This window comes from Mycetomoellerius zeteki, unplaced genomic scaffold (assembly GCF_001594055.1).
Source record: "Mycetomoellerius zeteki isolate Tzet28-1 unplaced genomic scaffold, Tzet1.0 scaffold35, whole genome shotgun sequence".
Classification (NCBI taxonomy): Eukaryota; Metazoa; Arthropoda; class Insecta; order Hymenoptera; family Formicidae; genus Mycetomoellerius; species Mycetomoellerius zeteki.
Window position 1 is genome coordinate 4,127,436 of NW_017257338.1, and position 26,954 is coordinate 4,154,389.

The window sequence follows — 26,954 nt, forward strand, 5'->3', positions numbered from 1 at the left end:
TAACGATATTTGAATATCAATTTCATTTCTTTGCTAAAGTTTGAAAAATTTGTTTCAAAGGTATAATATCCTTTTCCATTTGCCTATCAAATGGTCTGAACATAATTATGGCAATCATTATTCATATCGCATAACGATTAAGTGACCTTTTCGTCATGATGAATCTTCCGCACAAGGTTTGCCACAGAGCTTTTTGCGTAATTGATCGTGAAACTGATTTCCGCTCCATTTTGCTTAAACTCATTTTCGCAAATCATTTCTTTTTACTCAAACTTCTACAGTGTTTACAAAAGTAAACATATGATGTGGGAAAACATTATAAATAATGTTTACAAAACAACTGGATTATAAATAAAAGAATTTTCTTGAAACAATAATAAAAATTGTCAAGAGTGGTTCACAAAGTATTAGCTACTAATTTTGAAAACTATAATTTATAGGTATATAGTAGTACAATTGCAAAACTATAAATAGTAATTCAAATTAAGATGTAATTCATAATATACAATATTGATATATCAATATAACAACGTCTTAATATAATCTACTAACTAGATGTCTTAATATAATCAGTATGGATTATTTTAGTTCCTATAATGACGTTCATCAATTAATACATAATTAAAATAAATGCTTTTATAAATCTTAGATATCTCATTAAAAAACAGAGATAATGTAATAAATAGTAATATGTCTTAGATTGTGAGATAAATTACAAAATATCACATACAACCGTACTACGTAGTTGATGGGCATAATAAGTTATAATACCATTATGTATCTGAGCTATAATGTGAACGTAATTCATATATGCAGGTACGGTTTATCACTCTAAACACAATTATAATTCTAGTTTAAAATGTATTTGCAAATGTACTTAAAAATGCAGGAACACAACATATGTTCTCTTATTATAAATCATATTCTCATCGTAGAATAATTTATATCAATCATAGAATAATTTATATCACAACATCGACGATTGACGGTGGTCAAGTTATACATATGTATACGGTGATAAGCGAGAACAGATTCATCGACATGCTAACTATAACAGAATTCGATAAATGTACACCATCACATAGAGGAAATAATTGTGTGCGAGCGCCATGATTAAATTATTAATTAAATTACGGAAGCGTTAATAATAATGGTAATCAACTGGAGAATATTAATAAAATGCATTTCCGTACGTATAATTAATAATGGATTGAAGGTAAATTGTTTTTCTTGAAACATGTTTTATTTTAAGAAAAAAGTTCTTTCTTCCACTGATTGCGAGAGAAATTGTGTATATCTGAAAAACTGAATAATTATTCTAAAGAAGGAACTTCTAAGAGAGAAAAATTAAGAGTTGAAGAGACGCTTACGAGAGACACAGCCAAAAGCCAATCTATCGATTTGCCTTCGTTTTATTTATCTTTCTTCTATCTACTAATTAGTATTCACCCATCCAATAGATTTTTTCAATTAACGTTGTGAAAAATTGTTTATAACAAATATTTTTCACAACCTTACATAATTTTAAATTACATTATTTTATGCCTTGCATTTTGATCCTTAAAATAAATAAAATTGTTCAATTATTTAATTTTAAGCAAAGATACATTAATTTAAAGCACTAGTGATCCGTTAATATCAATTAAAGAAATTTCAGAGCGAATATCAGTTAGGGTTAAAATCATAACTTATTCATATTGTTGCGCTTGTAATTTTACAGTGATTATTTGCGAATATTGAGATCAAATTGTACACATTTTATTTATCTTTTTCTCTTAGATAAGTCTTGCTTATAGTTTACATAAAAAAAAAGATTGCAAAGTAAATAAATCTTAGATGTTTCTAATCGACATCAATCGTGACTGCAAAAAATCAGAAAAAGTATAATGCAGTAGGAAGAATCACCGCGTTACAAGAGGAAATATGCAAAGAAACGATTAAAATTGTTAACATTTAAATTGGGACACGCCAGTAGAATCAACATTTATTCTTAGTTCCTTAGCATTTAGCGCGGATCACTGTGTCTTGTTCCAAGACTTACTCTTCACGACGAGGAGAAATATTGTCCATTTTTACGTTTCGTTAATTCGCAAACAGAACATCGTACAATTTAATCAACTCAAATTAAAAATTCCATTTTTTCCCCAACGATAAAGTAAAGTTATATTACCGTCGTATAATAGAGTATTTTCGCCGCGTGTTTTATATTCTAACATCATACGTTTGACTACAATATGTAAAAAGTTTCTCGCAGGAAGTGTTGCGAGAGTTACATCAGGGCTCATCACGCTATCGTTTTGAAACCACTATCTCCGCGAAAACCACTTGCCTGCGCGCACTAGACATAAATAGAAAATTCCATTATATTGGGGTATAAAAAAAGCACGAGAGAGAAAGAGAGAGAGAAGGAAGGAAGAGAGAGAATAGAGGGCGCGGATTTTTTTTCTACCGCGCGAGCATATCCCATTGTTTGATGGCTCGCACGAATATCGATCGTAATAGCACCGGGTGACGTCGCCGAACGAGGATTGAATGTGTCCAACTGGAACAAAGCTTCACCCGTCTCGCTTATCACACTTTAACACCAATGAAAGAGTCGCGATGAAGTTTTTCAATGAGAAGCAGATGCTGCGAGAGGATATCAGCTCGAGAAATTTTGCATAATTAATTACGAATTGTAAAGCAAATATTAAACAGAATTTGCAACAAGCAAACATTTTTCGTAAAAAAGATGAACATAAAAGTTGATTTGAGTAACATTACCCAAATACACCTATTTCAATTATTTGATGTAAGACATGATATAAGAGATAATATATAGTTACAGTTTAATAAGCAAAGTTTGTTTCTTTGATCAATTGTTATTCAACAAAGGTCAAGAATATAATCACATTGTATTAGTAAAATTAATAAACAGATATAATAATTAAAATCAATAACATGTGAACAATAAGAAAGTTATCTCGTATCAATTTTAACAAGTGAGCGTCATAAGAACAGATAGTTGGCAGAATAATGATCATTCACATTGTTATCGAGTCGGTATTATACTCTATCGTCAATCCAGATATTTATACGAATTTTATACTACACGAGATATCACTTCAATAATCAATATCAGATGATGTGACGTTTTTATAAAACGATACGCACGCTTCAAAGTTTTTACGTGATGGAAGATCCAAAGTTTTATAAAAACAATGAAGATATACGAAGTGATTAATAATAAAATTTTTTTATAAAGAAAATACAGACAATAAAATCGAAACTTTCTATTTAATTCCAGATAAAATCTGAATTAATGTTATTTTAATTTTTGGAATTTTATTTTACGGCTGAGTTAGAGATATTAAACTATCTGATATTAAAAAGAATGCGAAAAATGAAGCAGAGCAATGAAATATTTACTGAGGAAATATTTATATTAATTTGTACAAAGAATTTGGTTCTAAAGTATTTACCAAGCAATTCAATAGCGCCCCGTATATATTAGATTTAAGATATTCTAGAAATTATCATTGACATCGATGCAATTTACAGCAAATTACATTACTGCAAACTTATATATGCTATTAAAAAGTTTAATTATATTGTTTTTTATCTATTTACATCCAAATTGTATTCATTTTACATGCCATAATAATTTAATTTTTAAATAATACAATAATGAATATTATTTTATTTAATGATAAAGGACAAACATGTTTTATTCAAATACGTCATATTTTCTTTTTTATTACTTTGTATATGTATATTCCCATTTTTTCTGTCATTCCTTCTGTCCCATATTTAATTTTAAATATTATGTTAATATTAAAATAATAACTGATTTATATTCATTATATTTCATTATAGTTTCTATATTTTATAATCGTGGATGAAAAAATCAAAGTTATTATATGAAATGGAAACACAAGGAGAAAAGGTATTATATAATATAATCAGACATGGGATATATTCATTCTTTTTTCTGTCAAGCAGTAGGTTAATGTTATTTTATTTGATCTTGTTCCGAGATATCGACTTAAGCGTCGCTCAACTGTAATCAATTCATTCAAAAAGAATTGCGCGTATCCAAAAGAGCTTATAGAATTTAGAAAGCCCCGGAAACTATGCGCTGCTCAGGCAGAATTTGACGCCGTCTTTCACCGAGTGTGCAATCGAAATACACACTAGAGACCGTCGTGTAAACTCACGCGATATAACGGGACGATCGAAATGTAAACTGTTGAAAGTCGCCGTAAAGATTATTTGCTACAGAATCAATTAAGAAATGTCCAACAATTTCCTTTCTACAATCGTTTCTACGTTGATTCACGTTTATATGACATAACAATAAAACATTCTATCAAGAAGTTTTAACTTCCCAAACGAATTTACGTTTATAAATTTCTTACTATATTGTATACTTTTACTCATTAAAAGCTCATACGTATTTGTCAGAAATCTGACTATTACGTAAACTCATTACTGAATACGCTATATGTTTATATAACTTTTTTCATTTGCACCTCAACTTTTCCTTATCAAAGATTTTGTTAAAAAAGAATATAAAATATTTCTTTTCATATTTTTTAATAATATTTCTTTTATATCTTTTTAATGCTTAATTTTAAACTTTCTAGCAACAAACATTTAGATACTCATATCAAAATAAAGTTTATTTAATTCTAACAGTAAAAGAATAATAACAATAGTAAAGTTGCTCCTCTCTTAGACTTAAAATCGCGTTTTCTCCATGATTTTTACAATATACCTTATTGTAAAATTATATTATAATGTCTTATACTATAATGTCATAGTTGTAGAAGACTCACCTCTCTGTCTATCGTAGGCGTTTATACACTCGCTGGTCATAAATTGACTGATTAGGGCGGTTTTTCCAACTCCTCTTGTACCTAACATAGCAACGTTGTGCGAAGCTACTTCCTTGGGCGGCAGTCGCCGTTCCTCATTTTGCTGATCGGCAGGCACCAAAGAATTCGATCTCGATCTTCTTCTCCTAAAAGAATCTCCTCTGTTGACAACACCTGTCAAACATAAAGCAATCGTGAAAACATTATATAGATAAAAAAATATGCAGTTGCAATTAAATTTTTATTTACACATAGAGAAAAAGTAGAGCTCCAAATAATCATGTAATAATTTAATACAAAGATTTGCATAAAAATTAGTTAATAATTGTTAATAAAAGAAGTAAAATAATATATAATTGTATAATCTAATAATAACTATTTGTTCTTAATTGTTTCTTGTGTCGATTATGTTTACAAAAGGCATATTTTAGTAATATATATAATATAAAAACGATGTTATGTACGATGTATGTGTTATATAATCGTTATTCTTTTGAAAGCCGTAAAATAAATAAAATAAAGACCCGGTAACAAATAAACGACAGCAACAATTTTTTCAAATATACAGGGTGTCTCATTTTAAATAACGCATTAAGATTTCTCGAAAACTATGGTAGATACGGAAAAATGTTTTAAACAAAAGTTCGTATGGTTCGGAGGAGGACATAAGAAGGTACCATTGATTTGACCTCGGGTGGCGAGGTCCAAAGTCAAATTAATGGTATCTTCTTATGTCCGAACCATACAACTTTTGTTCGAAACATTTTTCCATATCTACCATGGTTTTTGAAAAATCTTAAGACATTATTTAAAATGGAACATCCTGTATTTTATTGTTATCAAAGACAGCTATTATAAATCATCAACTTCTTTTTTTTTTATATAAATTTTGACTCATTGTGTTCCTCTCTATATTTCGTCGTCCTCTTTTATTTTAATATTTATGTTAATATTCAGTTCGTTTATGTATTGATCGAATACATGTACCTTTTCATATTCACGTGGTTTCCGGTGTTCAAAACACATTATATATTCTAAACACCAACGCGCCCTTTACAGCGCGTTGACCCCGGTTAATCTCGCTAATACCACACTCTACGTGGGCATCATTCTAATATGTGCTGGGGATTGATGGAAGAAATGAGCATAGGTGGAATGGTCGAAATTCTCAACAGAGAATTTCATCTCACAGTTAATAACGCAATTCTCGTGAAATATGAAATAGATTTCATGATTTTTGAAAGGATAACAACTACACGTAATACATAACTCTGCTTATATATTATTGGATATGCCTTTTACAAATTATTTAACCGATAAAAATTATTTAAACGAGATAAAAAACAAATAAGAATTTAAAAAACTACAATTTGTATTGTTTATATTATTATTATTATACAATTATGCATATATTATTTGCAGAGTATTTATAAAACATATTACTAGAAAGCATATGATTCATGTCTATTGTTAAAAATAGATTAACATTTACGATTCTTTTCATTAAAATCTATCTTGAAATATTTAAATTTATATATCTCGTAAGCCTAATATCGACACAATAAATAATTTAATAATTTAATATTTTTATTAGTAAAAATTATTTGCTATTTAATAAAAAAATAGAAAGAATCTATTGATCACATTTTTATATTTTCTGGAAACTAGCTTCTCTGAAAAATTAAATCTATCACAACTGTGTCTTGATAATTAAATGCGTTTAGAAGTTTAATGTAACGAACGCAAAGCAAAGTTCCGAACTTATACAAAGTATCAACTGTTCCTAAGTAGTTTATAGTTCGTACATTTGCGTGGAAATGAATGGCGTCATTTGAGTAAAAGCTATCACACGTACAAAAATTTTAGTCGTAATCGTAAGGTCGCAAGCAAATCGACCAATCACAATCAAAATTACGATCTCGTGTTTTAAAACGCTCGACTGTGATTGGCCAATTTACTTACAGCCTTATGATTACGATTAAAACTTTTGTACGTGTGATAGCCTTAATGGATTCATAAGGTCATTCTTGATGCCATTATTGATAAATGTGATTTAACATGAAAATTAAATCGATATGTATTCGAATTTGTAAATAATCCTTAAGCAAAAGTAAACTTTGGTTAATGAACACGCTTCATGTTAATGCATTTGCTTTCCATTAGTAATTGCACGTCAGATTGAACTAACTAACAAAGCAAAAGTTGCACACCCCTGTGTATAGCGGTTGTTTTCTATGCATTAAACATGAACACATATACATAAGACATTGATTTATATTAAATAAAATGCTACTTTTTCTCTTAGAAATTAGATTTAAACAATTAAAAAATTAAAAATATGAAAAAGATAAGGAGAACGATAAATGAAAGCACATGTGTACATAAAATATAGTACAAAAAGTTATTTATTTTTATTGAAACTAGTTTTATTAGATTTTGCAAGCATTACATTTTTATAAAATAAAAGATTTAAGAATATAAAGAAGCACAGATCTAATACGAAAATTTCAGGAAATATTCGAAAGTTCATAGACCTTAGATGATTCATGAATCCATTTTATCTGTAAGGTGATTCATACATCAGTTTTGTATTATATATACGAGATGACTCAAATCCAAGTCTCGCGTCTGACGAAATTTGTGTTGATTGAAGCGGAATATTCTGAAATTTTCTGATTGCTGTTTCTATGTTAAAGTCATTTTAATTTATCTCATTGTTTTTGTGTTTAATTAAATTCTTAATATTGTATTATTTTATTTCTATCCATGTGTATAATTGCACACTGAATTAAAATTGTCATAGAAATTTTCCATTTTCGTGTTATTGGTTTTGCGTAGTACTGATGTTTTTTTATTAAGTCTAACATTAAGTTCAATTATTAGTAACACAATTGTAAATATATTTAAAAAATCCATTTCTCTTTCTCTCTTTCTCTCTCTCTCTCTCTCTCTCTCAATCCTTAAAAAGAGCTTAATATTTTTTGCAGGTTTCTCAACAATAAATACGTTTCATATTAAACTTGTTTTATTGAAAACTTAATAAATATCAATAAGAATTACTTTTGTACCCTCATCATTGTACCCTCAATCTTTAAGAAATAAATTTAGATTGTCGAATCGATCCTGCCAAAAAGTTCACAGTCATCTGTTATAAATCGCAGTACACACGTTTAAAGTTCCTACTTGATAACATATGCCCCGTATCCGCATGCACATGTGCACGTGTATACGTCGATGTCAACGTGCGGCTGTCAACCGCTAGGAGAACAACGCACGTCCTGTTCAGCGACTCAGAACATTGATATCCCGTCCGTTCGTCTGTCCGTTCCTTCCCTTTGTCTCATACCTTTGTTAGCGCGAAGTTTAGTCCGACATGTGTGCTACTTGTGGCGCATGCACTTGTACGTACGAATGAATGAAAGAGGGAGAATCGATCGTGTAGAGAGAGAGGGGGAGGGGAAGAGAGAGAGAGAGAAGAGAGAAACGGAGAGAAAATTGGACAGCGTCAGAGAGCTCGTAGAGACAATCCGATTTCCGTTCCAACTTCGTTAAATCCGGAAGAATTTCGTATCATATTCGAACGATAGTTGAATGATAGTCGAACGTTAGAGTCGACAGCAGTATTTCTCTCTAGGCATCATTAACTATTTTTATCGATGGCAGCAATGCTGCAATGATACGATTTGGATGAAAGTCCAACAACTCATATAGCACGTGATACGTAATAAATGACATGTGTGATATTGAATTATAATTAAATATAGAATAATACAAGAGGACTTTTTTTATATGTTTCAAATAATAAAATATTTTAAATAAACACCAACTTTGAAAAATTATTCTAGATATTTTCTGATATTAACGATAATAAAGACTTTTGATGTCATTTATCATGATAAATGTTATCCGAAAAAATTTTAAAAATATAATTTGCAAGTAAAATGTCATTTATTAACTGTAACATGATTTTCCGTGGTCCAATTATAGAAATGTATGAAATATTTTACTGCACACACACGTAGCTTTGATAAACGTATATCGTTATTTGTGCGATATATAATCGGATTGAAAATAGGTGTCGATTGCAGTACACCATTGATTACTACAAGGTAATGTCAGCTGACAAGAACGTGCTGCGGGTCGCTGCGGGACCGTTATTTTCCACGTGCTTTTGATAAAAATATCACGCAGCGCTCGACTGAGCTGCTACGATATATCGGTGCAAGCTTTTGCAAAAGTAAGTTATTTCCCAGTGAAAAATGGGGAAGCGTCCTGCTTTAACTATGCGTTCGTTCGCGCGCTGCTTGGTTTTCTGACGAGCAAATAGCTGGCACGACAAACACGGTACAGGTGCACCGATTTGACCATCGAATAGGTGAGGTAAATTCTATTAATAAAAGTTTAAACGTTCGACGATCGACTGCCAAATCGTTTTGCGCGTACTTAGATGTGATTTCCGCATTAGAAATGATTTGCGAGGAGATTTCACGATACGATTAAATTCACCATCTTTTAATTTCACCACCATTTGATGTTATTACAATATATACCTAAGTGTTTGATGTAAATGTGCACGTGTCCATGCTGCAACCTGCTTTTAAATCGTTACGTTCATTGATCCACAATGTCTAAGCATCTCTTAGGCTTTGATGTTTTTATTAAATAATTTTACGATAAATTAAGTAGAAAACTCTATATCAGATTTTGGAAATAGAATATCTATTGACTAATATCGCTATATATTGCTACATTTATTAGCTCATAATATATAGATTTAAAATAGCTTCGCAGTTTAAAAACGTTAGGGAATTTTTAGATTTAAAATGGAGCTCAATATATATATGTGTATATATATTTATATATATATATATATATACACACAAAATATAAATAGCACAAGTTTTCATATCTCAAAATCTTTCGTTTTAAGAGCGACTTCCGCTTTCATTTAGATTTCTTTTTATATTTCAAGATATCAGCGTCTGAATCAAATATATTCAGGACAACTAGAAACAAAACTTTGCGAGAGAAATTCCTTAGAGAAATCCTTAGAGATTCAAGAATAATGTAAATGGGAAATGATAAAATAATAATATATAATCAATACAGTTTCATTTATATAAAAAGCCATGTCACACTTTGATATTTCGGCTATATTTAAACCTCATGTGATACGTTCTAAAAACTTCTGATGACACATATTTGGCAGTCATCAGAGATGATAATCGAGACACTGACCATCTCGTTGTCGTCATCTCTGCCGTCGCCTACTCATTTTTTCCTCTGATGTCGACTATTTGATGGGTTATCGGCCTGAAAGTCAGTTTTACGGCAGATGAAGCGTGTTATGGAAAGTGCACCGTTGTACTTTTACACACTCCCGTGCTCACAAAATCGAATTATATTCCGATCGATATACAGCAAAGTCAATAGAAAGAAAGAATGAAGATATTGTTCGCACTTTTTTTATACATACCGCTATTTTTCATTTAAACATCATAACTAAAAGATTAAAATAAAAACACTGAGATAGCGTTTCTACTTCACGTAAAATTATTGTTCAATGAGACCGTAGATTATATATGAGATATTATATTATTAATTTAAATCGGGATTCGAAGTTATTAAATTAAATAGCTTTTATATTACCAATTGAAATAGTTATTATTATAAATAAATTAATACTTAATAGAAACGTATTTACACAGTAAATTACATTTGTAATTATTTACAAATATATAAACGCATATATAATTATACATTAAATTTATTTTATTAAAATACTGATGTTATTTTGTCAAAATTGAGCTTTAACGCAACGTAAAGCACGATGACATTTCGGAAAAGAAAAAATGCAGAGAAATTTAGATAATCGAAAGTTTATACAATTCTAACAATAAGTATAGCTAGTTGCAGAAGCTACGATGAAAATGTCGAAACAATAAGAAAGGTAACCAACTTCTTTTCTGTAATCTCGTTTGACTGAAAAATTGCTTGCTTCATTTGTCTCCGACATCTACCTTTGGAGAAATTGGTAGAGAAGACGAATATATTGTTAACAATCAGACAAAATTATCGCTTACCTCTCTTGGACGACAAATATTGTTCACTTAAAGTACGAAGTATCGATGTTCTCAGAGTACTCTCAGAATATTCCATCCTTTTCAGAAACTAATAATGCGCGCGTCTGTGTACAGTTGCACACGTATATTTATTTTGACGTATTGTATGTAGTCTATGGTGTATTCAATATTTTTTGCGCAGCAATAAGTTCTAACATGAAATATCGTGTAATGAAATATGAAATAATAATAAAAAACAGAATATTGATGTTTTCTTCATACACAGTGCCAAAGGGAAATAGACAAAGGGCTCAATTCAATATATGAAATATTTTATTATATTTTACTACGTTAAAAATTGATAAAGGATTGTGTGTTGTTTGTGTTTGAATGTTGTTTGAATGTTGAATAAACGAAAAAGTTATCTTCTATTTAATATTTAAATACAAAGGACAATTTTTTTAACATTTTCAAAATAATAAAAATTTTTTAAATTGCGAATCATGTTCTTAAATATCCAAACGGTCTAATGGCAGTTTCCCACCGGTATAAAAGTATTTCATCGCAAGCAATTTTTAGTAACGGGATTCTGCAACACACACACTAGACTCTGATGATCTTGATTTTATTCTCTGTAGGAGTAGACTCTCCGTTTCCCATAAGCCTAAAAGCTTTCTAGACACTCTAAGCCTGCTTCCTTGGACAAAGTGCTCATTCTTTCTTACATCTTATTGTAATAAAAGAAGGAAAAAAGCGGATTATTATCGTATTTAAAGTAAATATAAACGGTAAAGTATAACAAAAGTTTAGTCAAGTCATCCATCTGACAACCTCATTATCGGGATAAATAAATGACAAATTAATTTATAGAATAAAAGAATTCTAATTTATACGTCAGTCAATTTAGACAAATCCGCGCAGTATGAAGTCATCATCCCTATTATACTGGCACGATGCAAAATTTCTATCGACGTCGTCGCGATTAAACTCTATTAAGCAACCAGGAAAAGCACATTTGAAAGCATCGGCAGTATAGCCACAGTGTGGTTCTAAAGGGACCAATCTATCGTCTACCAGCTGGCACGGTTGTCGTTATATGAGAAGCGTGGCTGCGTGTAGATATATCCCGCACGCATATACATGCATACACGTGGCACACGGGCGTGCACACCGTTGCATATACGACCCGATGCAGTTTGCCCGCGGCGCGCAGACTATGCGGAATCATATATGCATAGATGAGAGAGAGCTGAAAGCATTGGAGTTAGCCCTACCGCACGCACTACTAGTAATCGCGTGGAACGTCTGCATATCGATCGATGTACGCAATCAAATCATTCCGAGATAACGTAGCGGTTACCAACCGCCAAGGCTAAACAGCTACCAAGCTAGTGCGGCCGCTAATTCCGTTAGGTCCGTTTAATATTTCAATATCGGTTTTGCGAGCATTACTTACTCTTCTCGTTAAAGTCGAAGCGAGCACACACTGCAAACCAGTCCCATCCCTCACTTGAAGTAGAATCGCACTTTCAGTCGACTAATTTATCATTTGTGATTCTTGTCGCGATCTGGTCAGCTTAACGCCAATCAACGGCTCGTTGTTTCGCGGCGAGAAAGAAGAGACTGGAAAATGACTCTAATTAGAGCATTCAGCGCAGGATTTGTGTTAGTATGCAGTTACACGACACGGCTCTCGCAAATTTTACCACGGTTATGCGCTAAGTTGTTTCTTGGAAAGACTACATAAGAATTCTTAGTGTCAACACTTTTTTTTTGTACTACTAACAAGGGAAGTTTCACAACTGTCCGGAACCGATTTGATTCTCCATGAAATATGTTGTAAAACACGAAAATCTAAGAGACATGTATTTTTTTATACATGTTTTTATGCGCTAATTCATGTTTAAAGAGTAAAACTCCTTTCAAAAAAACGGTATTTCTATTTCGAGCCGAATACCGTTGAAAATATAAAAAATGGAAAAAATTTTTTAAACAAAATTTGTACGGTTTCAAGAATACGTACATTGAAATCGTACAAATTTTGTTTAAAAAATGTTTGTTTTGTTTAACAATATTGTTAACAAAAAAATTTTTTTCTTCACAACATTGAAGCACTCTTGAAACCGTACTTTTGTTTAAAAAATTTTTTTCCATCTTTTATACTTCCGACGGTATTTGGCTCGAAATAGAAATACCGTTTTTTTTTAAAGTGGTGTTTCACCCCTTAAACATGAGTTAGCGCACGTATAAAAAAATATGTGTCTCTCTTAGATTTTCGTGTTTTACAACATATTTCATGGAGAATCAAATCGGTTCCGGACAGTTGTGAAACTTCCTTTGTAAATAAGAACGAAAACGTGAATTTTCTGAAATTTTTTAAATTTCCGTCTCAACTGCATAGTATAAAAAAATTTTTTAAAGAATTTTTAAAGACAACTTATTATATCTACCTTTTAAAACAAATTTATTTACTATCAGTGATCGATTTTAAAGTTTCACTGCTTCACAAAGTGTTTAATTAAATTCTTAATTGTAATATGATATAATAATATTAAAAATTATATTATTAAAAATGTGATTATTAAATTCATAAATGTTAAAAGCACACATATGTGGGCATGCTTCAAAGAAGGACAACTACGTATATATAGAATATATAATAAATATGTCGTTGTCGTACTTTCTTTCTTTTTTGTATCCTCTCCTTTTTATAAACGTAATTATACTAGATAAAAATTTAAAAAAATTGTAGAATATAAATAGCGTTTCCCTAGATAACGGCAAACGGTTATACCGAGTTATATACTGGCTGAAAGAAATTGCAAGCTCAGCGAATAATAGTCGAGTTGCTAAATATCAGCGTCGGAAAGAGGATTACATCGAAGACGAAGGATCAAGTCGACCGTAAATTCCGACGTAGATTGACTAGCTCGCTCGTGCGCATCATCTCTGCACACGTCATACAAAAGATTGATATGTATTTATGCAAAATTGAACACGGCAAAGGCCCGCCTCGCGTATACGCGATAAAGCGAGACGAAGCGGGAAATCGTAAAACGTTACGAGCCATCGTCACCATCGTTGTTCACGCACGCCGGTTCCCACGAGCCATTTTACGAGCACCCAGGAAAAGCAAAATCGATTTTCAAAACGAGTCCGACGAACGATCAGGGAAAACGTGTCCTTCGATTTTACGGACCGTGTTTGCGCAAGGTCGTCGTAAGTCATTTCACATTTACTGTATTTCTCTCGAGCTATTCGATAAAGCTATTTTCTAAATAATGGTTTGAATAGCTTTGAATATTTGAACAGTTGAATCTAAAAATTTTTTAATATTTAAAGTTATCCAATTTCTTTGTATTTACAAATTTTTGATAATGAATATGTTACATTTTCGGTATCTATAGATTCAAAATCTTGTAATTTTTTAATATATTCTTCCAATATACAAAAAATCCTCAAATTCTTAAGTTCTCGAACTAAAAGCTTTTTTAATGCATTTTGAAGCATTAAATATATAAAATATCGTTATTTATGTCTAATTTTATTCATATTAATCAACAATTTATTTTTTTCAAAAATTTTTATTGAAAAATTGACTCATGCAAAGAAAAGCACGAAAAATAAAACTTTTGTTTAAACGTGACCTTTTACTTTTACTTATGCTGTCTTTTCGTAAATTGCAAGTGATATGAACTAGTATGTGCACCGATGAAGCGGCACAATGGTATGCCTACCCAGCATTGCTTATATCTACTGCGAGGACGCGAGTGGTCCTACATAAAACAGTGGTAGAAGTATGGTGGAATTGAATAGTAGCAGACCCGAAGAAGAAAGAGAGAGAGAGAGAGAGAGAGAGAGAGAGAGACAAACCCTTGATAATATTCGCTCCTTCACCCCATGTTATGTGGAGCATTGAAATTTTTTAATGTAGTCAAGCATATAAAAAGGGAGAACAGCGATAAAAATAGTGCTAATGCAAATGGCAGCGAAAATACTTACACCAACATTGCGAAGTGTATGTCGAATTAAATTCTCGTCAATGATATTTAGATTCCTACGTCAACTCGTAGATTTTAATTTTAATTACCAATTGTAAACGGTAGTTATTATTGTCATAATGCGCCCACGATATTATATCTCTAAACGAACCGAGTATTTAATTTGATGAAGGAGATGGAATAATGACAAATGGAGATGGAACGCAGTTTTCATGCTTACATATACGCAAAAACGCCTACGCATCGAGGCTTCGTTCGTCCTCAAAATGCTTGTTGAACCTTGAAAGAAATTTTCATTGGACCTCGCGCATGTTCGATCAAGCTTGTAATTAATAACTTTCCGTGTCGGAGAGTGTTGCCAGAGAGTGTTCTTCGTTATTACGATAGATGAAAATATTTCGTTAAAGAATTTCCTAAGAGGTTTTCTCAAAAAGAAAACGCCTTAAAATAAACGACATTTTTTCCGATACAAAATTGCACGTTTATGCACTGTCGTGCTATACGCGACATTACGAAATTGATTTCGATATTTCAACCCGAACTCGATAATAAAAATGATGTCATTAATGTAATGTGGAGGTGGTAATACAGTGACGTATTTATTAAGCACGGTACAACTAAGGTGATAATAAAGTATGATATCATAATGTTAAATCGAACATAGGGTAGAGTTGACGTAATGACGTGAGTGAAAATGGTTACGGTATTAAAGTTAGCGGAAGTGATCGATAGTGACGTAAAGAGCACTATGTAATATCTTATTTTATCAGTCGAAATTTATTTTTTGATAATCTGATTGATACGTCGAGTGCTCCAATGAAATACGCCGCACCGATCGCTCTTTTCTGCTCATTAAACTCCTGACAAGTTATCACAGTTTTTAATTCCCATTGTAAAGAACGAGAGAATAAAAGAAAAAACTTTTTTATTTCAGAGAAAAGGTAGAAATAAATTTTTCACACTTGTTTCTCGGACTTTTGAAACGTTTACAGAAACTACCTTCATTAGACTAACATGCAATAATTACAGTCACAACAGCTACAATTATAATAAAAGGATGAGTATACACAAATGTACAATGCACATATGCATGCAAGGAAAGAAAAAAAATAAAATAAATGTATGCAATTAATTCTGATTAAGTTGAATAAATTAAATAATACGAGATATCAGTATTTTAAGTGGATCGTTTAAACGAATGGTTTCAATTGTTAAAATGGTATATGTAACAATTGGTAAAGTAAACTGTTTATACAGATTAATCGTTTACTTATATTTCGAATTCCAACTCAGTAGGAAAATTAGCACAGATTCCTCATCGAAGAAAGGCAATCATGACTCGACGAATGACAGAGAAAATTGTTAGCACAGAGGGTTAAGGTCTGCAACAAGAGCACAACAAACCTTTCCCCCTTCAGCGAGGCGAGATACGACGCGCCTAATATTGCGGAAAGGTGGAACGCCGATAGGATTATTTATAGCAGCGAAAGCAGTATCCGAGGCGCTTATAAATAATCGTAGCAGCTGTACCGCCGATGTGTTTATCGTAAGGCAGCCGCCCTTTGTAAGCTACCACTATTAACTCAGAATAGTCGAAATTACCCTTTGCAAGATTCTTTAAAAAAGGATTATATCAAAGAATTTTATAATGCTATAATTGCGCACACTTTATGTAATAATAACGTTAAATCCAAATAGTAACTACAATATAATGTTATAAAAATGGTAAAATGTTGCTATTAAATTTAGAATGAAGTATTATATTGTACATTTTAGAATAAAAAGTTTTATTATTTATGTATAATTCTGATTAATTATGTAAAATTGTATTAAAATAATATATAAAATAAAACAAATTCTTTTTTATTTTAAATAACGCGCTAATGCCTTATTTAATTATTAGTTTCATCATTAAAAAGAATTTAACGCAGTTTTAAGAGATATTTTCGAATTCTTACCGAGAGGGATGTTGACACATCTCTATAGAATATCAAAATGTGTGTATATACTGATGAACTTATTTTTACGTTTAGGTATAGTATTTATATTATAATTTTGTTTAAATTGAGTAAGAGATAGTAGAAAATTTAAACATCTCCACACATGTATGTCGAATGAGTATTTTTACAAATATATTTTTAGATACCACGCTAACACTTTTCTGTATAAAATACTATAATAAGTTCACGAGAAGCTACATAAATTTAACTGTAAGTAGACGGAAAAAATAAGAACATGGAAAGAATACTTCAGAAAAAATTATGGCATTGTATGTGAGGTCATTGATACCGCCGAAATGTTGAGGGTCAGATTAGATAGAAAACTTGAACAAAAGGTAGATGAGCAACTCGAAGAGAAGTAAGTGTTATGTCAATACGCATTGTAGCTTTCGTCGATCTTTAGTATTTTTATGGATCTGTACTGCTCCTTTTGTGAAGACTGCTTCTCAGTTATCAATAAACAGCAAACAAATGGAATATAAAGGATTTAATTAGGCAAGCAATTTAAAATCTTCATAGCAAACATCTTTTATGAACTATAATACTAATAGGCTCTCAAGAATATGAATTCAACAATTGCGAATTATCGGGCTATTCGAGCCGCGATGGATGTTATTTGCGAAAAATTTTTTTATATAACAGTAATTTATTAATATTATTATATACATTTCGACCTTTTTAACATCTTCAGTGATTTTATTCTAAGTCTTTCCATTAAATACCTAATGATTTACATTCGAAGTCATTATTAAATGCCTAATGACTTGAAAAATCCGAGAGAATCAAATATCTTTGATGCAATTACGTAATATCCAAGATATCAAAATAAGGATATTGCGTAAATATATTGCATCAAAGATATTTGATTCTCTCGGATTTTTCAAGTCATTAGGCATTTAATAATGACTTCGAATGTAAATCATTAGGTATTTAATGGAAAGACTTAGAATAAAATCACTGAAGATGTTAAAAAGGTCGAAATGTATATAATAATATTAATAAATTACTGTTATATAAAAAAATTTTTCGCAAATAACATCCATCGCGGCTATTTTAGATGCTGCTTCAAGATTTAAAAATAGCATTAGAAATGCACAAGTACATGCGTTTGCATTAAACGTGATTTATAAAATAACTGTCTTTTACAAAAAATGTTGGATATATATATGAAGACATTTTTTCGAATGTATATATCTTTAGGAACTTCTTTTAATATTTCAATAAGAAGAACAAATTCTAAAATATATGATACAACCATTCCTACTACATCTTAAAATGAAAAACGAATTGTTAAGGACACATAAGTGCGCAAACTCCTATGATCTTAGATTTCAACTCTCATATTATGCAACAACTTAATATACAATATATTCTTACGTCTACTGGTTTCTTTGTTAATATTTTTCTCCCTCCAAAGCTCATCAACTTCCTTCATCCGATGAAGTTGATGTATAATTAGAAGTAAGAAGACAGGTAAAAGGGATAAACAAGAATAATGAGATAATGACTTAATTTATATTGACGGCGATATTAATGCGCCTGCGGTTTATCAGCGCGCGATCCAAAACGTGGCTGACGTATCTGTTCTTCGCACTAAATCAGATCACGCTAAACCAGATCTGTAATCCCTTACGCTTACGTAATTATTCTGTCATGGATGTGAACGCGACAAGGATATGAACGCGAATTATCGAAAAGATGGATGCAGCGAATATATCGATCCGAAATTCGAGCAGTATAAATCTATTATAAGTGGATTTATCCCTCTCCTAAAAATACGCACATTTAAAAAATGGAACATAACAAATCCAAATAAAAGACATAGTACGAGAAAATTAATCGATACACGCGCATGGAACATGTGAAGTACGTAAGCAGGAGAAAAAATGTTTCTCTAGACTCTAGAATATACAAAGGAAAATGCCGATGAATATTTTCGTATTCCGAGAGTTTCATTTCAATTAATTTCTATTATACAGAAACTAATATACATATATTTAAGAATTTTTTAGTGGAAATGAAATATTCCAATTTTGCAAAATTTGCAGCTTTCTTGACTTGTTTCCGTCACACTAATATTTATTGCATTGCATACAATAAAGAAAGCAGTAAAATTAGATTTACTTACATCTCGATTTATGTGTGATTCAATCTTACCTAAAAATGCATTTAACCATAACATTTAAAATAAATATGTATTATATAGAAACTCCACACTGATAGTATCTTTAACAAATGATGAATTGTAAATATAGTGAAACAAATTATTGTTTTAATTTGTTGTGATTGCTAAACTGCTATTTCAACGAATTATTAGTAATAGAAGCAATTTATGTAAAATCTATTAACCTATTTTTTTATAGACTTTTATGTGCTAGCAATATTGATTACTTTGATTTACATCGTAAATTATGTGTTATTTGCTACATAGTATCAAATAATGAGAAATTATTCGCAATAGTAACTGATCGATTCCGTTTTCCTACCAAACCATTACATCTGTCATCCCTTTTTTTGTTCCTATAATAAGATCATTTCTCTCAGCGCATTGTGTAATGAAGCGTTAAATCGATCAATGTTGAAATTCAGAAATTGGTTAATGCTCTACGGAGGCTCAAGGCAACAGGTGCGCGGAATTACATGGCCAGATGAATCCGTATCCTTTCTAGATATCTATAGATATCTAGAATAGAGATAGCCATAAATCCGTCACCTGCCTTCAATTTCGTGCATTTGTACTTTTACGGATAAAGAAGATCTGCAAATCCAAAGTACATACAAAATTACTAATCCATTAATCGAACACGTCGAATTCTTTGATGACCTATTGAAGAGACCAAGGATATATTTTCCATATAGATATGCACACTGTATCAAATACATATCGTGTAATAAAAATCACTTTTGGAGCGCTTCCAAGGAAATTTTCTCTTTCATATCTTTCTAAAAGTTTTCCTACAGTTAAACTGCTAACAGAGAATATTTTGCTTTTGTAGGAAGTTTTTACTTACCGAATTATCGCGAATTATCTTACTATCATCAAAGAAGCTGCTCTTCCAAAACAACAATAAGATCTTAAATAATACTTTCTAAGAAACAGTTCAGGGAAGCTCTCACGAAAATGGAAGTGACAGCTCTGGCGAGAATGTAACAGGTCAAAGAAGTGCTTGCCAGATTGCGTATATGCTCTAATGAAACATTTTGCTTATTTTCTTAAAGCTCCTTTTCTCCATTTTCTTTTATGTTCCTAATTCTAGCAAGCGTACCATTTCGGTACCCATGATAACTTTATTCTCATAATACTTTATTTTCTAATTTTTATAATCATATATGCGTTCCTTTATCATGTACTTTTGCTTCTCTTTTCTTGTGCAACCATTTATCCAAACAAATGCCCTTACAACAATTTCTATTACCTTAATTATTTTAATAATAAATTAATTAAAAAGCTTATTTTAATATACAAAATAATACAATAAAAATCTTTGATTGGCTCAAAACATATAATAGAATTTTTTGTAAATATACAACTTTAGCATATTGAGTTTATAATTTTTAGTCAAATAATAATTTTTTAAAAATGTCAAAACCGATTATCAATTTTTTAATAATTTTTGAAAATCCAAAAAAATATTTAAGTTATTATTTTCTTTTAAAACAATGAATTTAATCGCTTTTGTCACAAATAATGTCAAAAATTTTAGAATTTCCTTTCTAGTTCAAGAATATCTTATTATTTCAAGAAATCGGCGTTTACGAATGTAACAGGTGGTCGAATTCGATTTATGATGAACCAGCTTAAACCACAGAAAACGCAACAGTTTTGATTAGACAAGGACAAACGCATATGAAAGATGTGGAGAATAATAAATGGATTCTATTATTCGGAAAGTTGCTTGAACAGAAATAATGCCTCCATTCCACTTATATTCTCTCTCACCAAGATGCTTAGTTTCTGATAAAATAGAATCTACTTTGCCAAGTTGAAAACTCAATTAGAAAGCTCGATTAACAATGTCAACCAAACGAATCAACTGCACTTGACTCACACTTTTGTGCTCATAACATATACACGTAAAACGTCGCAGTATTAAAAGAATATTAATATTAACTGTAATATATATTGCATTTTAATATTAACTGTAATTAATATTAACTGTAATATTATATTGCATTTTAATTTATAATTGCAAAGAATAAAATTATATACGAATGGAATTTTGCATGTGATGTAATATAACAAAACTTTGCTTTTAATTACGCAATAAATGGAAAGTTGCTAATGCAAACTGCTTGTATCAGGTTATAGTTTTGCTATCAAACTGTTTGTATCAAGATAAATAGTAATACAACTTGATGTAGCATGAATTTCGAGGACGGTTTATTTCTGTGAGTTAGGACGATCTTGTCGCTGATATACATATTCACTGACCTAAACTATCAGCTTTGCCGGAAGGCATGTTCCGCTCTTAAACAGTAACTTTCCTGAAATGATTAACAAGCAAACGATTTGGTCTGGGAGAAAAACGAAGTACTTCATGTCACTTTAACGTAAATTCAGACTCTAACTTTGTTACTGCACTGCATTTCAATTTCGCTCCGAGGACGAGAAACGCAGAGAAATAGAAAGAAAGAGAAGAAGGAAAGAAGGGAAAAAAGAGCAATTCGGATAGAATTGCACAAATACGATGCGAAAGCGATCGGGTAAAATATCAAGAATGTATAGAATGAAAATGTTTATACACCCATGGTGCTATAAACCTTAATAGTAGTACATTTCGATGATAAATTCTTAACAGAATTGGAATCAGTTTTTATATAAAAATAGATTAATAAGAAATTACAACATTTTAACATTTAGTTCTTAATGTATATGTAATGAATGTAGTTACTTTTGGTTTAAGATTTTAATAAAGATTTTGATATATGTATATATCAAGTTACAAGTTTTAATTAAAATCTCGAAACGAAAGGAAAAGTGTTTTTCAGTATATTTTTAAACTTATTATAAGCTTGTGTATGATTGCTTAGAAAGTAAAACTTTCTAGAATTTTAATTATTTAATTTAAAAGTTGTAATTACTAAAATATATCAATTTTATACAGAATAAATTATAATAACAAATATCAAGTAAATGTATAAATAATAGATATCAAGTAATATATCTATATATAAAATTATATAAAATATATCTATATATATATAGATATACTTATAGACGTATATAAATGTATAGTAAATGTATTGTATATATAGATCAAATATGTCTATGCATAAAATGTATATTAAAAATAGATAATACATATATAGACGACAATGTGTTTCTAGTATCAACTTCACGCTGCATATTTGTTAACGGCATTATGTCGGTACAACAAATATCAACAAGATCGTAATAGAAAAATTATTTCACATTGCTGTTTTACTGCACTAGCTCCCATCAATGTAATGATATTTTCTTAATGTCGTAATCATCCATGATTAACTGAGGCTTAATTGATATCATCTCTAGAGACTAAACTAACTCGACGACGTCATGATAACACCATAGAATTACCAAGGAAATTCGATAGTGCCGATCGGCAATCAATTTTTGCACATATCGAGACCTTCCGGATATCAATCTCACCATTAAAGTTACAGAAAGTGCTACTCTCTGTGCTATATTCTCTATTCGCGTAAGTAAGCGTTATTATAAAACACGACTCTAGATGGATGAGTGTAAATAACTTTCCCTTTTGCATTCTCATACTGGCTCATCGAACTCTCGAGTTAAACCCTCGTGGTAGAGCCATGTCGACGTCATAACTATAGCCGCTCTATTTTTGCTTATCTCGATTCCACTGATCTTCTCCCCTACTGAATCTCTCTCACACTCGTGTATTTCTGGCAAGGCTTCTCGCGAAGTACACACATACACACACGTGAAGCAGAAACGCAAAGAAACACAGTTCGAAATATTTCGATTAAATCTATTTTTGTTCTTGTTATATTGTTGAAATACAAACTTCACGATACTATTGTGTATTTAAAACTTCACAGAATTTTATCTGAACGTAAGAAAATAATAGATTAAATAAAAAATTGATGTTGTTCCTCGATGTATAATTTTAGTATGATCAATAAAATTATTTTCTTTTATTTATTTCAAATAAATATTCGAAGCATTCTACTTTTTTTTTTAAAGACGTTGAGCTTAAAGAAGTTTAGTTAAATTAGAAATTTATTAACAATTACGGGACACAAAATATTTCAATCTCTTATAACTTATGACTATAAAAAAGTTTTGAAATTTAAAGTTTGAAAGAATACTTAATCTCTGAGACACAGTACCTAGTAATTTGAATGAAATTACTCGCTATGAATTTAATTACGTGTTCAAATAATATTGGTTCTTTTGATTATAAAGTAATATAATAAATTTATCGATGCATGAATAAACTTCCATTAAACAATTGTAATTGTAAGTAGAAACATATAACCATTAATCTATTGTAAACGGTATTTTATTAAGTTAATTTAATATTATAAAATAGTTTAATCGATAATCTCGATTTGTCCGAAACAATGCGTCGTTATGAAACTATCGAAAAATTCAACAATTGCTTTACCCACATTACCGATACTTTCATGAAAAAATTGAGAATGTACAATACTAGAAGCTGCCAATATAATTTGCGCCGCAAAAGAGCGAAGTGTACACACTCTGAAAAAGTTTCAAATCGTTTTGCTGTAAATTAAACGAACGATGATCTATAAAATGTTCAGAAAACCAACGAATAATAAAGAATTTAGAAAATATTTAAAGACATACAAAATTTAATATATAAAAGAAGAACCGCTAAAAGCATTTCAAATATTAAATATTGCAATCTAAAATATATTTCTCAAATGTTATAACTTGTAAAAGATTTCATAGATCGTCAAATCTATCTATTCAAAAATTAAAAATTCTGAAGCATGCCTCTCGACAGGTACTTAAAACATCTCTCGGGAAATCTAAAAATTTAATTATCTGGATTCAACGTTTATCCTATAAATTCAAGACACTTTTGAATTCTTGTAGAATCGCGTAGGACGCAGGATCATTAATAATTGAAATAATATACCAAGTTACTTTTAACAGAAATTAATAATTATTGTATTACAATTTTATGAAATATTTATTCTATTAAATACTTAAGACTTCTAAATTTTGATTATATTGTTAGAAATTTATGACCTATTATTATTACGATTATTTTAATTATTTTGTTCCACCTGAGGTCAAAAGTCACTTTATCTTTCAAAAGTCTGTAACAGACTTGTCTATTCTCTCTCTCTCACTTCATATTTATCTAGTGTATTTGCATTTCCTATCTATCACATACACCGCAAATTGTGGTCAACACCAAAGCTTTTCCCGCAATTTTGCGTAAGAAACGAAATCGTTTTTTTACGATAGTTTACATTTACAACAGGTGAAGAGAGCTATTTCTGACCTTTGCTGGTGAGACTGAAGCTACGAAGTCTGTAACTATCCTCATCCTCGCCTTCCTCCCGTGGTGGTATCTGAGACGAGACGTCAGGCACATCCAGGAAGGCGTTGCTCTTCCTCTGATGCGAATAGTGCATGCTTTGCCCCCTTCGGCTCCCTCGTCTCCTGATCCCCGGACTGACGTCATTCTCGGTCAGTTTGGGTTCGCTACTGCAGTGAGCTGACTTCATACTGGCTCCCTCATGATGATGATGATGATGATGAGCGGCCGCTGAAAGCGACAGGATTATAGATATTAAGCATCATTTAATATCGAATATAAATAAACAGACTTCGTCAAAAATATATAATATTGTTAGCGCGCGGATTCCAATACCTATGTATCACTCTCATCCTAACACATATTGCATACATATGTATGTGCATGAATATTTTTGTATAATGTCAATATCATTGTATAATATTATTGTAAAATATCATGATTTTGGTTAAAATATGTAAAATAATTGTTATTATAATATAACAGATATTAAAATATATAATTACTTGTAAAGAACGTTTACAGAGAAAAATAAAAATTTACTGTATTGCTTAATATAGTATTGCTTAATAGAGCATATAAAAAGCATTAAAAAAATTTTTATGATTTTTACCTACCATTTTAAAGCTATTTCTCTGTTTCTGAATTATATTTGTGCATGCATTTTATATAAAAACATGAAATGCCTGTACTCATATCGAAAACACTGGTTTTTGTCTATAAAAAAATTTAATTTTTCCAAAAATATATTTTCAATATTTTACAATGTAATATTACAATAATAGATTTTAGAACAGGAAAAATATAAATGTATTTCAATGAGTGATAAAATTATTTTTAAAGGAAACCATTGGCAATGTAAACAGGACAGAACAAAAAACTTCTTTTTCGATCGCAGCATTTTCATCAGCAGAGCGCTTGAGAGTAAAGCAAAGAACAGAACATTTTTCAAAGGCATTACACCTATTACATCGCAAAGTCGACGCGTGGAAAGTCAAGTGATTTAATACAACCTGGAAAGCCAGGAAATGGAATTAAACGACGCGGAAAGGAAAAGAGAAGTGAACTTAGAATCGTTTACGAATATTTGCTTCACTTAATCGCTGAGTTTATTGAGCAGACAAATTTTCCCATTTCATCAATTTCAAGAAAATAGTATCTCTCACGTTCCAATGCTATTGCAATTAAAGCTTTCAAAGAAAGAAGCTTTGAAACAGAAGCTGATTCTTCCGCGTCTGTAATATTAAAACAATGAATTAAAGCTATTTAATCCAATACCTAAAGTTACTTAAGTTAACACAACTAATTTTATAGTATCTTATTTATTGTAAATAAACAATAATTTATGTTAATAATTTATGCAATGCACGATGTAAATTGACTATTTCTAGTAATTTTAATATTTTGGATAATTTTAAATAATTTCATGCAAAATATATATTTTCAAGTATACAGATAATTTTTTGTTGTAATATCAAATAAAATGCTAATTATTTGAATAAAAATTTAAACAACAATGACTTATTAAACAAGTAATGTTTGCTCATTTCTACCGCTCTCTTGACGCATTACACTGAAATTTTAGCTCTTTCTCCCTTAATTAAGATTTAATAGTCTTGCTTGCATTACATCTCCGTACAAACAACACGAATTATCACTATAATTCCTATTTCTTATTAATACACATTTCCGTGTTTCAACGTGCATACAAAACAGCGAAATCGCTAACGTATTTAGCGATGAAACTGACTTTTTAGACTTGCAAAGATACGCGATACCGGTGAGACGTGTTTGGGCTGTCAGTGACCTACTAGCTAAATCCACGTCCGAGAATAGCGGCCGCCAACGATTTCAAGAACTTTTGCCAGACTTTAGAACAAGTTTGCCGGTGCAATATCGATACACTTTGCTCTTTCATCAGGATGGATCGTACGTCATCTATGACGTTTCTACGAATTTATCGGACATTATCGAATCGTCCGGTCACCGCACTACGCAATCTTGTCGCACAAAATTGACTTTTACGTACCTCGAGATCTCATCTCAACTAACAATATTCGTATCTTCGTCATTGAGAAAGAACTGAAGCGACCGGCAAACCGGTTTGACAATTTAAATTTTCGTGCATATGAATAATTACTTGTCCTCGAATTAAAATATATACAAAGTGAGAGACTTTGGAGAACAGAATCGATAAATCTTAAAATTTTTTTAAACTTGATTACAGAAATTAGCGAATTTATTCATTTTAAGCGATAATCGTTTAAATTCTCGAGTCTTTGAATCCTTCTGGAAATTAAATACAAGTCTCAATCAGATTGTAAAAGCCCACCTGCGCAACGAATAAATTACTTATTCATTCCCCATTCCTACCGTTATTATCATTACCTTGGGCAGCGGCTCGGCGTCGGATGCTTTTATTTCCGCCGGAAACACGGGCGCTCTGGGATCTTGTAGCCGGTCTCCGTCTCCTCGTAGGTGTACTACCATCCGGCGTTCCGCTCCCACTATCTCTTTC

The 26,954-nt window shown here is 30.9% G+C and overlaps 1 protein-coding gene across 1 annotated transcript in view; it reads right to left on the bottom strand.

The window, feature by feature from the left end:
* Rgk3 (Rad, Gem/Kir family member 3) overlaps positions 1 to 26,954 on the bottom strand; it is a 39,196-nt gene that overhangs the window by 7,477 nt on the left and 4,765 nt on the right. Inside the window, exons 3-5 of the mRNA XM_018452471.1 lie at positions 26,825 to 26,949; positions 24,401 to 24,667; positions 4,818 to 5,030 (exon numbers count right to left, since the gene is read on the bottom strand). Coding sequence (XP_018307973.1) covers positions 4,818 to 5,030; positions 24,401 to 24,667; positions 26,825 to 26,949 — 605 coding nt within the window. The remainder of the gene's footprint in view (positions 1 to 4,817; positions 5,031 to 24,400; positions 24,668 to 26,824; positions 26,950 to 26,954) is intronic.